The sequence below is a fragment of the Ramularia collo-cygni genome (assembly GCF_900074925.1).
Source record: "Ramularia collo-cygni strain URUG2 genome assembly, contig: RCC_scaffold09, whole genome shotgun sequence".
Lineage (NCBI taxonomy): Eukaryota > Fungi > Ascomycota > Dothideomycetes > Mycosphaerellales > Mycosphaerellaceae > Ramularia > Ramularia collo-cygni.
In genome coordinates this window covers 1,228,744-1,241,271 of record NW_019716263.1, presented here as the reverse complement: position 1 = coordinate 1,241,271, position 12,528 = coordinate 1,228,744, and the positions used below count along the sequence as shown (strand labels likewise).

Here is a 12,528-nt window from a genome sequence, read left to right as displayed (position 1 = left end):
GACACCTACGAAGTCAGACTTGCCACAGCTTCGCAAGAAGATCCTTTACCGGATAGAAGACTACGCAGCTGGACCAAAGCCGACGCTCTCTCCCGAAGAAATGCTCGAGGTGGCATGTTTCAACGTCGCATCCGCCATTGTAGCGGCCGAGAATCATGCAGATCGCATTGAATTGTGTGAGGACCAAGCTGCAGGAGGAACGACACCGTCACTGGACTGGCTCATCCAAGTCAAGGCTCGAGTCTCAATTCCAGTCTTTGTGATGATACGACCTCGTGGCGGGGATTTCGTATACACAGAGGCAGAGTTCGCACGCATGCAAGAAGAACTTCAAGCCTTTAAACAGAGTGCAGACGGCTTCGTCTTCGGCATTCTTGACAGCGAGTCGAAGGTCGACAAGTCCAGGACAGCGGAACTCGTTCGCTTCGTCCACCCGAAGCCTTGTACCTTTCACAGGGCGTTTGACCAGACATCCGATCACTATGCTGCACTAGAGGATGTTATCACCACAGGTTGCAAGGCCATTTTGAGCTCGGGGGGACAGCCAACCGCGCTCGAGGGGATCAACGTCCTCGGCGAGCTGGTCAAGAAGGCTGGAGATCGGATTGTCATAATTCCGGGTGGAAGTGTACGAGCAGCGAATTCGGCTCGCATCCTGCAATCAACGGGAGCAAAAGTTCTGCATTCTTCCTGCTGTCCTTCCAGCACYTCATCCGCGATCACCGCCGAGCTTCCTGATGTTGCAGAAGTCAGGGGAATGGTGCAATCGCTGCAGTGAGCAGAGCTGTGCCTCGAAGGATTTTGATCTTCACCAATCACAGAAAGATACCACACCGAAGCTATGAGAGCTGTTACTCTAGATCCACACCAACGAGAGATGTCAGGGTTGCTAAACGACTCATACAGACCTGCAATCGGGGCGATGTGGCGTTGCTGACCGCATCGAGACTCGATCAGTATGCAGGACRGCGGCAATGTATGTGGTCGTTCAGCGCGGTCCTCTTGCTCCGCCGATCACTCATGCACCCATGCGAGCGTCTCCAACAATGAAGGATACAGGGCATTACGTTGGGACAAGCCTAGCGAACTTTCAGCAGAGGTCGGCAAGCCATGGAGGATTGTGGACTGTTTACGGCATGCCACACGGGTCGCTGTATTGGCAAGCGCCCCTCTCCACGCAAATAACGATGGCACACGAACATGCAGGATTGTAGGGTGTGGGTCAAGTGACCACTCACTGATCCGTAGTACCCCGAGCCAGGCGCCTTCTGTCTGATCGACTCCGCTACGAGCAACCCTCAAGAGCCCTATCCCGTCTCGAAGCGGGAGGATGCATCCGTCGCGGAGTAACATGCTTCCAGGGCGCTTTGGAGGATTACAAGCCGCTCCAAGCTCGGCCATCGGCATCGACCATCATGGCATCACATTGCTTTCGCAGCTGTTGACTGGGCCTATGTTGGGGACTGGGATGATCTCTAATCGTACCAGCCGCGTCTGCCTGTCGCTCCATCACCGATCCCAATTCTTTTGACCAGATCGACAGTCCCGCAGCCGATATTGAAAGTTTTGATGCATCTGATGGCAAGACGTGTGCCGCATGCGGATGTGCCTTCGTACAGCATGTCGGCCCTGCTGCTCTAGGCTGCACACCTCTACGTTGGACTGGACGCGCAAAGAGATCTCGCGACTCTCTCTGTATGCTATGGGTTGAAGCGGCGCTCTGCGCCTGTCCAAAGTCGACGCCAGGCGGAACGTTGCACACGTCAAGATCAAGGGTTGACGGTCGACTGTAATTCCACCCTTTACACGTTAAAAGATGGAGTGAAGCATTCTGCCCCTTTTAACGCAGCTCGCCGGCCTGACGTGAAAGTATCCTGGATCAGATTTTGGGACTTGCAATATTCTCATGACAGAGCTACGAACAGCTAAAGTGTCACCTCGCTCATTGATCCACCGAAGGGCAAGCCGATCAATTCTCTGCTGTCCCTTTTTGCCTAACATTCAGCTTCCGAGGCTTCTTCCTCTCTTTGGGCGCAGCAGCTTCTCCGTTGGTAGGAACCGCTGCAGATGGTGGAATTGGCTTCTTTTGGGGTCGCGAGGTTGTAGCCGGCTGTGTAGCCTTCTCCGAGGCAGACTGTGTCGACCTTTTCCTAATCGGTCGAGAGGGCGTGGCTTTTGCAGGCTGTGGTGCTTGTGATTCCGACGCTTGCTGAGGCGCGACAGGAGCTTTCTTCCTGGCCGGATCAGAGCCTGCTTTCCCTACATTTCCTGTGTCATTTTCGCCTCCTGTGATTGTCGGCTTTTGAGACGAGGAGATCTTACGTGGCGTCGACTTGTTCGTCGGCGGCATTCTCCTGAAAGCCTTCGCTGCCTCTTCCGCGTCCTCGACGATGAAGTGTGCATCCTTGATCTCTTCACCGTTGATTCCCGTTATGTCTTGTGGGCACGCAGACATGACAACAACGACATCTCTCTCCGCAAAGAAACGCACATAGTCGCCAGGCTTGGATTTGGGCTTCCCAAATTTCAGCTCACCTTCCTTCTCCCAAGGAACATTCATGAACAGATTCAGAGGAGCCGGAACGGTGTTGACTGAGACATCTGCGCCGACTCCCTTGGCGCCTTTGAGACCCGCTCGTTCATTTAGCTCTTTGAGGGCGAGGACCAAGTTCTCGGCACAGGAGCCATGCTTTTCCCAGTCAGGCGCACCAAGTTGCTTATATTGGTTGGGATCACAGGCAGGTATCAAGGTGTCGTGAGTTCCAGGGGAAGTGTCTTCTACGAGCGTAAGAATCGGTTCACGCAGGTTGGTCACAAGCGTGTCATGGACCTGCGGAATCTAGAAGGATATCAGCTTACCACTGACACGGCTGGGCTGGAATAAGATACCAAATGCAAAGTACTTGCGCGGGAGTGCGACACTGAGAGCAATTCCATAGCCGGAGCGTTGTTCGCATGCTTCAAATTCCATGCCGAGTATCCTGCATACAGCGAGCTTCCATAGCCAGAGCCTGTAATAGCTGCCATGCCTATGAACTGGTCAGTGTACATCTCTCACGTTTACGGTGCCAGATCTCGCACCTGCAGCTCCCACTGGCGTCTTCGAGAAGTCCTGCAATTGCTGCATGTATGTCTTATTATTGTCCCGAGCGTGCTGGATCTGGCGTTAATATCAATGGCAAGGTGAATGACTTTTTCATCACATACATATCCAGCAAATTGAGTAACAGTGTCAGAAGCCTGTTGTGGTATATACGAGGAGAACCCCTATTGCACAAACATCAGCTCCCGCAACAAACATCGAGTCTTACTTGAACAACCTTCCCAGCAGCGAAATAAGACGACCAAGTCTTGGAGTCCTTTGCTTGCTCATCTTTGCTCGCGGCCGCATCCCCATCAATCTTGCCCTTCCCAAACCCCAAGGAAGGAACGCTCGGAACGCTCGGAAGATACCCGCTCCACGACGTCCGTTGCTTCGAAGAATCTTCAGCACTTTTTTCTCCTTGAGCTAGTCCTTTCCGAGTAGCCTCTTCAGCTTCCTCCTGAGAAGGTAACTCCGAAGTCCTCTTCGCATTCTTCTTGGGTGTTTGTGGGGCATTCTGCTTCGGCAACTCCTCTTTCTCGACTTCTGACTCTGTGCCGCCCTGCTTCGGATCCGGTTTTGGTAACGCAAAAGCCCAGGTATCGATCACCTGTGTACCAGAAGTATTGACGATTTTGATACATTTTCCAGCCGGTAGAAAAGTAGCCGTGCCGCTTCTCGCCGGAATGCTTTGGAGCTCCATAGTAGTAGTGACCCCTGTCCGTTTCGCGCTTGGCGCCAACTGAGTGAGAGGGACGGCACAAGAACACAGTGTAATGAATAATGTCTCGCAAAGCAGAAGCGATTTTGAAGCAGACGAAAGAAAGACTCAAAAGGCAGAGATGGCACAGAAGGGCAATGTGGTAGTGATGAGTGCAGGCTGACGCCATCTGCGTATGCCAGGTTTCAAAGCTTGCTCCAACAAGTTCTCGGATGGCGTACGACGTGGTGTCACAAACCAACTTGCGATGTCATCGTAGGCTTCGGGGAAACAATGGTCGTGATTTTCCATTGCCATTAACAGCGGTGATTGCGTCCTATGTCCCTCTTGGATGCTTACTCCGCCGTTCAGTGTTCATTAGCTATACACTCGTCGGATCTTCGCCGTCCTGCTCCATCCGTTCACAACGCACGCTTTACTGATCAGCCGCCTCGATCGTTCCACATCCTGTCTGTACTAAGAAACCCGCACCAGCTTCCAACTTCTGCGATCCCGTCGTGTACTTGAATCCCAATCCACAAGAAGGCTCAGTGTACCACAAGAAGCAGTTGCCGGCATCCGGGTCGTCTTCCGAAGCTGCGCAGCCCTCAGTATCCAAGCACAGCTGGCAGCACGCACTTGGATCACTGCCAGGGGCCAGACCACGAGTGTTAGACGAGTCTCCTCGCGTCTCGCCAATGCCGTAGCCATCCACCTCCGAGATCAGGTTCGTTGGCGCACACTTCAAGTGCTGCGTGGTTGTTGACGACGCAGCCGTAACTGTGCAGACGCCGCTTGTAATAGTTTGTGCAGTCACTGTCTTGGTGATTTCAATAGGCTCGTCTTCGACGGCCTTGTTCCTCAGTGTGACATAGACTGTTGGCGTTGCCGCTGTGACGGTCTCGATTGCGGTTTCGTCTTGAATAGTGGATGTTGCGACGTCATATGTTGTGACTTGCGCCAGACAGTCAACCGCGAATGGTTTCTGACGGTCGTTGAACGCCTCTTGTCCGTAGCGATGAAGGACTTTCCCAAGCAGTGGGTTGCGGGACTTTCCATACGGCGCAGGAGCATTCGCGGCAGCCGCTGTACGTTTGGCAACGCTGTTGCTGTATTCACCGGTGTAAAGCGTCGAGGCCCCCGATGAGCTTGAATTCGTCAGCAACCAGTATGGCGAGGTAGACATTTTCACAAGACTTACATAGTTGTGGTTGTAGAACATGTCACCTCCTCCGCGCCAACAAACTCGACCACAGCCGCTCGTGCTTGGAGAAGCTCGCCAGAAGCACCCTTGGTGAATGACACTGGGTCTGGAGTGATGGTCGTCGTTGTGGTGATCGTTCCGCAGGTAGTAGTTGTGTAGCAGGAAGTCTGGCTAGAAGTTCTCGTGCTTGTCGGGACAGAAGAGGGAGCAGATTGGGCTGGTTGGTGTTTTGTGATGCAGGACTCGGTGCTGTAGGTCTGTTGTTTTGCTTGCGCTGCGGCAGCCAGGCTTGCCGCGAGGAGTGAAAGGCGTAGCATGATAACGTTGTTGGTGATGAGGTCTGAAGACGTATTCCACAGTACCAGAAGAGGTGAGGTGATGTGGGCTAGAGAAAGTTTGTAGAAAATGAAGGAACGAGAGATTCGGGAAAGCACGATTCACTCCTACTCTTGTATCTCACAAAGAAAGTGCTCCGCCAGGCGATGAACGACACGGTCCGCTCAACTCCTCGTCATACCCACAAAAAAGTGCATGTATCCTTGGATACCRCATGMCCACGACGAGAGGGGGCTAGCAGGTGCATATGTGCAAACATACCATCCACAGCCACTCTCCATAGCCGGCATCCAGCATGGACCCAATAGTCCCCCAAGCTCCCACCACTCACCCCGTACGAGCGCTCTAGCGCTATTCCTGTCGGCGAGCCGCATACATTTCTACAAGGATGAGCATCGGGTGTTCCTGAAAATCAGCGGGAGGCGATGGGCGCTCGCTTGCTCAACCCGACTGTCGTACAACCACGCCAAGCTCGGCCCTAGTGGATACGCGTAAGGGTCCTCCACGCATTCGTAGACCTACCTTCTTTTTTATCATCACTCACACGCACCGGCGGCAAGCGATGTACTGACCATGGCATCGGGACCGGCAAGAATGACCATGTCTCTGGCGCTTGCGTGTCAATCAATACGGCCGGATGCAGGAGTCGCATGAACAACGCACCCRGATGAATGTCTCGGGACTGCCATCACAGACCACGTACAGCTGTGCCACCTGGTGTATTGGGAGGAGACCACGCGTAGTAGCAGCACTTGGGATTCAATTGGAGATCCGACGCGCTGGAAGCGCAAATTTCTCGTCGTGGGTCCCTTGCCTGAGGTCCATGCTCAAAGAGCTGCGAGACTTGCAAGTTGCCACGGGTATTCTTATTATGTTCGACTCTGCAACATGCTGGTTCGTGAGTGGAGAGGAGGATCAGCAATCAAAAGACGTTCAAACAGAGCCACGAGCAGATTTCATATAGATTAGTACTATTTTGACTCAGCGGGACCAGTAAATCTAACGCTGCCGACAAACTCCCGATGCTCTAGTTGCTCTCCTCACCCTGTGATTCGCAAAGGAGTGGAGACCGCCGGAGTGATGGAAAGAACGCCGGATATACGGCAGCGGATACAGCGCATTTCAAAGGCTCAAAGTGACGTCTGGGTCAAGACACCGTCGCAACAGATTCCTTTGTAGCAGGGAATGATATCTATACAAGGCCGGTTGAGCAAACACTGGCGCCAGACCCATTGTATGTAAACAGTATGCCCTCCCGCTGTTGACGTACAATCGCTTGACTTCGGTAAAAAGCTCTCGAACCCTTGAAACAAAAACACCCGCGCTAGAGCCTCTTACATACAAGACACATTATCGTTAGTATCCATTGCTATCTCCCCGCCTGCGACACCAGTGTCATCATATCCACCCTCCCTGAACGAGTTCCCTCCCGATCAGCTGCAGCTGGCCCTGCTCGCTCGTACGTCTACGCTCCATGACCCAGCGCGGCTTCCCACTGTTGTCCGGATCAGGTTCCCTGACATACGTGACGGAATCGGCATTGCTGCCTTGCCGTGAGTGTGAAGTTTGACCCTCGCTTTGGCTCGTTATGGATTCTCTCGGAAGTTTCTTCGCTGTGGAGTGGTCGACAACGGGCTGCGAGTTCTTCCTAGGGGTCAAGTCTACATCCATCGAGAACGGGTTGCCTTGACTGGAAGTGGCTGATTGCGGACTTTCATGCAATGCCTGCCCTGAGACGGGCGCCTGCACACTCGAAGGGTTGCTTGAATCGCTGCTCTGCGTTCGGGACGGGAAAGTGAACGATGTGCCCGTCCCGGCGCCAGAGTTCTGCTGTGGGTTGGAAAGTCCCGGCCTGTTTCCTTGCACCAGTGAGCCTTCCAAAGACTGCGCACTCGAACGAGCGCTGTTACTCTGAAGACTTCTACTGCTACCACCGAAAGCTTGACCTCGCAGTCTTCGCAGCTCCTCAAATGACATCTCGCTCTCCATCAGTGGTGTGACCGACATGCGGGCCAGCGCGGGGGATTGTGAGCCGTAGAGACCGGCGCTGGGAGGGCCGTACAATGGCATGCCCAGACCAAGCCCAATCATCGAATTGCGCGTGGAAAACTCTGAGCGCTCGGTGATTGGCGTTAGGTTGGGTTCTCTGAGACTCTTGTTCCGGGTCAGACCATCGTCGCCGTCTTCTCCAAAGTACCCGCCAATGGTAGGGTTGAACTCGTTGGAGTTAGCGCGCGGCCGACCGTAGAACGCGAACTCCTGGCCGTAGAACCCTTCGTCGTCGCTTGCCAAAGCTTCGGCATTCGCTGCTGCAACAAGGTCATCATCGTTATCGTAGTCGTAATCATTGACGTCGTCCATGGTCGATTCGCCAAAGCCAAAATCAAAAGCCATGCCAGATGCTCGGGGAAGACTTTTCAACTCATTTGCTTCCGCAACGGCGTTGCACGGCGGGCCCTCGTCGTCTTCTTCGACGTTGGACGAGACGCTCTTTTCATCCCACGAATACGTGCTCTTGCCATCCTCGTTCTTAGATCTGATGCTTTGCGACGCAGAGCTTGGTTCGCGCCAGAATCGCCCGTCCGCCGCAGCTCTGTTGGCTGCATTCGCGAGAGCCGCATGATAATTGTCAAGAGTCCTTTGCATGTGCATGGCCTCCTCTTCGCTGTTGGAAGGTTCCACGGCTAGAGGGGGGGCTCGGTCGCTCAGTCCCGAACGTTTTGCATCCTCAGAAGGATTGCGCTGCGGAATCAACTTCGGATCAACTGGTTCTTGCAGAATAAGATCCTCCAGCATCAGTTGCGACTCCCTTTGGCGTGCTTTGACGGCATTGGGCATTGCGAAGGTTGGGTATGGTCCGACACTCGTAGTAGAAACGACACCATTACTTAACTCCCTTCGACCGCCGACGTTCATACCGGGTCTGGCCAAGAAAGCATCATCGTCGAAGGTATTCTCATCAAACGCAGTGGGATGCGGAACATTGATGTCTTGTTCAAAGTTGCCATCGTCAAAATACATGTCGTCTTTGCTCTCGTCGTCGTGCATCCCGCTTGCACGTGGAAAGTGGAAGTCCGGCATAGCCGAAGACCGCACTGGAGAGTAACTGGCCATGCTACCCGCTGCAGCCGTACTGTGGCTCGCATCGCTCAAGCCGGAGTAATGTGACGCTGTAGTCCGATTTGACTGAGGCATTGTGAACTGCAAGGGAGTTGCATCCTTTTGCAATCCTCTCGAGTCTGGTCTGCTGCCGCTGTTTGTCTGGTGGGGAAAGAGCGAGAATCGCGCTTTATGTCCCTTCTTGTGAGGATCAGATGTGTTGGTCACGGGGCTCCTAGAATTGTTCGGAGTGGTCGCCAGCGGGGGATTTTGCTGTCCAAAGTCGAATCCTGAGAATGTGTCGAGACCAAGACCATTGTTTGGATGAGTAGCTTCAACTTGCTCTCCTGCCCCTGACACGCGTTGATACTGCTGCCCCTTGTCGCTAGCCCGTAATAGCGCATCGCCACCGTTACTGCGCCCGGCCTGTGGGCTTGTAACTCTTGAGAAGCCACTGCTCTCTGCAAACGTTTCGAAGCTCTCGCTACCGGCAGAGTCATGGCTGGACAGGCTCCGTGGGGAGTTCAAGCTCAAGCCACCCACGGATCCGTTGCGTCTGCCATCGCTACGGAAACTTTTGGCACTCTTCGGAGATGTCAGAGGTGGAGGCTTACTCCTGGCATTGACCTGGCCATTCTCAAGTCCAGCTAGTGTCACCTTGTCCAATTTCGGGCTTGTGACGTGGTCGTCGTGCTGACTTGGACCTCGTGTGTTGAGGTTGAGGGTGACAGGTCGTGAATTTGGTGCGCCGCCTGGKGAATTCAGGCTTTGCGCTTCACTGATAGTGGAAAAGCTCATATCGCGAACGTGATGATCTGAGCTCTGCGTAGCTTCACCGACCCACGGGGACTTCTCTGAACTCGGTGTGGGCAGGTTAGGGTTGAACATCATGCCACTCGCCACTCGATTGCGCTCGCTGTTCCCACTGTCCCGAGCAGGAAGAGGAGGTCGAACGGTTTTGATGGGAGATGAGGTTGCCGAGACCTGTATGTTAGACCGAGGCGTAGACATGTGGTTTGTGCCCTTGATGCCGTCGTTCGCGGACAGATAGTCTTGGAATGAAGGCGCGCCAGAGCCTTGGATCAGAGGAGAGCTTGTGTCCACCGTAGTTCTTGACCCCCTACTTTGCATGCGGGAGTGCTCAGATTGCGGTGACGAATAATATGATTCCCTCATGTACGAGTCAAGCGTGCTGTCACGCCAACAACCGTCATAGTCCTCGTTCCCTACTGGGAGCATGGAATTGTGGGCAAATTGATGTGCCATGGCTGGGTGGGCGCGAAATGCAGGATGGTCGGCATAAGGAACGTCTCGCTCATCTGTCACCTCCGGTTCATCCTCGTCATACGCCGAACCGTCGTCACTCTCTGGTCCGTGGAGAGCCTGGCGGGCCTGGTGGAGATATAGAGAGCTTTGCGGCACTGTGGGCTGGTGGTCAGCACTCTGCTCGGACTGCATTTCCATCTCGTCCATGTCGTCCATGGCGTCTTCGTCGAAGTAGTCGTCTTCATCCTCGTCCTCGTCAGGACTGGTGGCGTGTGTCGCTTGCTTCGAGGGTCCGCTGTTAGATACAATTTTGCGATGCTTTTCCTCGAGCGCTTGCTCCTGCGCTGTGCTTTCACCCAGCTGGAAGGAGAACCTTGATGCGTTACTTGCATGTTTCTTTGGAGTGCCAGAGGCTCGCTTGGCGTGTCCTACTGCCGAAGCGCGTTTCTCAACAAGCTTTCTCGAGGTAGCAGGTGACCGTGAATCGGGCGTTGTGTCCGGCGTCGGTGTAGCAGACATCTTTTCTGTGTGAGACGGAGTTGCGGGAGAATTTGCTCTTCCCGTTGGAGATTGTGACTTGGAGCCAGGGCGTCGAATTGAAATGCCCTGGCTCGCAAGATGCGGACCCTGTGAGGAAGATTGTGGTGTGGCAGGTGGCTCTATCGGGGAGCTGTCAGCAGGTCCTTCGGCAATCGTCTCGACAGTTGGAGGTGCCAAGACGACCCAATAGTTGTTGGTCGTGACTTCGGCTGGGTCACGACGAGGCTGCCCAGTTGAGGACGTTCTTGCGGGTCGAGTGATGTGCTCGGTTGGTGCCATGTTTGAGACAGGGCGGGAGCTCTTCTCTCCGCCAGACGGAGAAACAGCTCCAAAATTTTGAGCGCTACTTCTTGCGGTGATGGGACTTATATCGCCAAGAGAGCTGAGCGACGTGTCATGGTCCTTGTCCGTCGTCGAGGGATCACTCGACCTCCTGGACTCGTCGTCCTGGTACAAGCTAGCTTGCAGAGGGTCAAGTGTTTGGCTGCGCCGCGCGAAAGGTGGCAATATGTGGCTCTCCTGTGAGGTGGTTGTCACAGCAGATTGCTTCGAAACGCGTTGCAGGAATGCTTTGTTTTCAAGGTTTTCCGCGTCTATTGAGCTGACACGACGCTCGGCCTCAGGGTCCTCGCCGAGATGCTCAACAAACACGGGTGTGTGCGTGCTCCTCCTTTCAGGCGTCTCCGATCCACCTTGGCGCAGGCCTCGGTTGACCAAGGAGGCAGTACGAGGTGGAAAGGCATTTCCTGACATTGGAGACATTGGCCAATCAAGACTAGGGCTTGTAGAGCTGCGCAGCCCTGGAGGCGGTAAAGGCAAATCCATCTCATCGAATGTATTACGCTTCCCTCTCGGTGCACTGAAATCATGCACCTTTTTGCCTTTGATGCGAGGATCAAACCCCGGCGGAGGCTTGTTCACTCCAGAGGCAACGACATCCCTCTGACGAGCCAACGCCTGGGCTTGAGCTTGTCGTTGAGCTCGCTCCTCGTCGCCTTGATCGATGGGATATTCACTTTTCCTCCGTTGCAGCAGGTTTAGCGGGTTGATTAAGCGAGTTTTCCTTTTCGACTCTGCCGGTTTCGATGCCGGTTTTGATGCCGGTTTAGTCGTCTGCTTGCTCGCCGGCTTAGCTGCCGACTTGGTCGCTGCTTTCGGGGCAGACGAAGTGTGGTGAGTGGGAACTTTCACTCCAGCCACCATCGCCTCTGTGTTGTCGTTGTTGGGTCTGGTCTGAACGTGCTGTGGCAAGGGAAACGCAGACGACGTAGCCTGGTACGGTGTACCAATGGTCAAGCTGTTGGAGATTGAAGACGCACGAGTGCTTGGGCGTGCAGTGGAACCGCTATAGTTTGTTCCAGCAGACTGCTCATGCATGGCGATTCTGGGACTGAGGCGAGGATGGTATGGCATTGTCGTGTTGCGCAACCCATCCCCGGAGGAATCGGGTCGCGACAGGCTTGGGGAGCTGTGGTTTGCCATCATCATGGGCGGTCTGGGCGTTGGCGAAGGCCCGTACGGCTTATCGCGACTGTCTATGAAAGAGCGGCTCATGGGGGACATGATCGGTGACATTGTCGCGGGGTCGGAGACTGCCTTGTGAGGGAACAACGAAGGGTGGAACTGTGGTGGTGCACTCGCGCCGGTCTGGCTGCCCGATGTGCCTGGTCTCGAGAGCGAGAGCTCAATCGCGCGTGCAAAGTCGTCCAGATCATCGGCTTGACTGTCCGTTCCAAGTCCCGCATTGGAGAGCCCACGTCCTGCTATTGCTGCTGTCGTTCCATCTCCTCTCCCTCTCTCGTCTCTTTCTCTGCCCATTCCACGGCCCTCGCTGGCCTCCCCTCCCTCATTGACGCCATCCTTGATTTCCGAGGCAACATCGCCGGAAAAGCTGGGCGGCGCAAAGTCCAGCTCAAAGTCGAATTGGATTTGCAATGGTGATCCGAGGGTCGATTGGGCTTGTGGGAGCATGTTTACCAAACAGCTGGTCCTAGTCCTCTGATCGCATTCGCATGTCCGATCATGTTCATTCAGCTGAGCCTCTGTCAGCTTCTCGCGCTTCGCTGGAAAGCCACTTTCTCCGGCGTTGTCACGGACGCGTCAAAGGAAAGTCGGGAAGGTGTAGTGTATGGAGTATAGAATTCTCGCAGATGCACACGTGTCGAGGGGATTAAGAAAAGGTTAATGGTGCAGAGAATATCCGGTGCATCGCGACCACATGCACTTTCTACCCTCGACCCCGAACTATGTACCTCGACTACCTGAATTGGACATGGCCTGACTCGATTCTCGTGCCGGGCT

At 54.4% G+C, this 12,528-nt stretch overlaps 4 protein-coding genes; 1 reads left to right on the top strand and 3 right to left on the bottom strand.

Annotated features, from left to right (window-relative positions):
• Window positions 1–100: 100 nt before the first annotated feature.
• RCC_06590 (related to Copper homeostasis protein CutC) lies at window positions 101–778 on the top strand (the record flags this gene model as incomplete). Its single annotated transcript, XM_023771853.1, has 1 exon — window positions 101–778. One exon carries the CDS (start codon window positions 101–103, stop codon window positions 776–778), a length of 678 nt encoding a protein of 225 aa, XP_023627621.1.
• Window positions 779–1,969: 1,191 nt separating this feature from the next.
• On the bottom strand, window positions 1,970–3,785 carry RCC_06589 (uncharacterized protein; the record flags this gene model as incomplete). XM_023771852.1 has 6 exons in its annotated part: window positions 1,970–2,259; window positions 2,323–2,839; window positions 2,890–3,029; window positions 3,082–3,154; window positions 3,208–3,267; window positions 3,321–3,785. The coding sequence occupies 6 exons, from the start codon at window positions 3,783–3,785 to the stop codon at window positions 1,970–1,972; spliced, it is 1,545 nt and encodes a 514-aa protein (XP_023627620.1).
• Window positions 3,786–4,218: 433 nt separating this feature from the next.
• RCC_06588 (uncharacterized protein) lies at window positions 4,219–5,303 on the bottom strand (the record flags this gene model as incomplete). XM_023771851.1 has 2 exons in its annotated part: window positions 4,219–4,930; window positions 4,984–5,303. The coding sequence occupies 2 exons, from the start codon at window positions 5,301–5,303 to the stop codon at window positions 4,219–4,221; spliced, it is 1,032 nt and encodes a 343-aa protein (XP_023627619.1).
• A 1,417-nt stretch (window positions 5,304–6,720) lies between these two features.
• Window positions 6,721–12,198, bottom strand: RCC_06587 (uncharacterized protein; the record flags this gene model as incomplete). Its single annotated transcript, XM_023771850.1, has 1 exon — window positions 6,721–12,198. One exon carries the CDS (start codon window positions 12,196–12,198, stop codon window positions 6,721–6,723), a length of 5,478 nt encoding a protein of 1,825 aa, XP_023627618.1.
• Window positions 12,199–12,528: the final 330 nt, after the last annotated feature.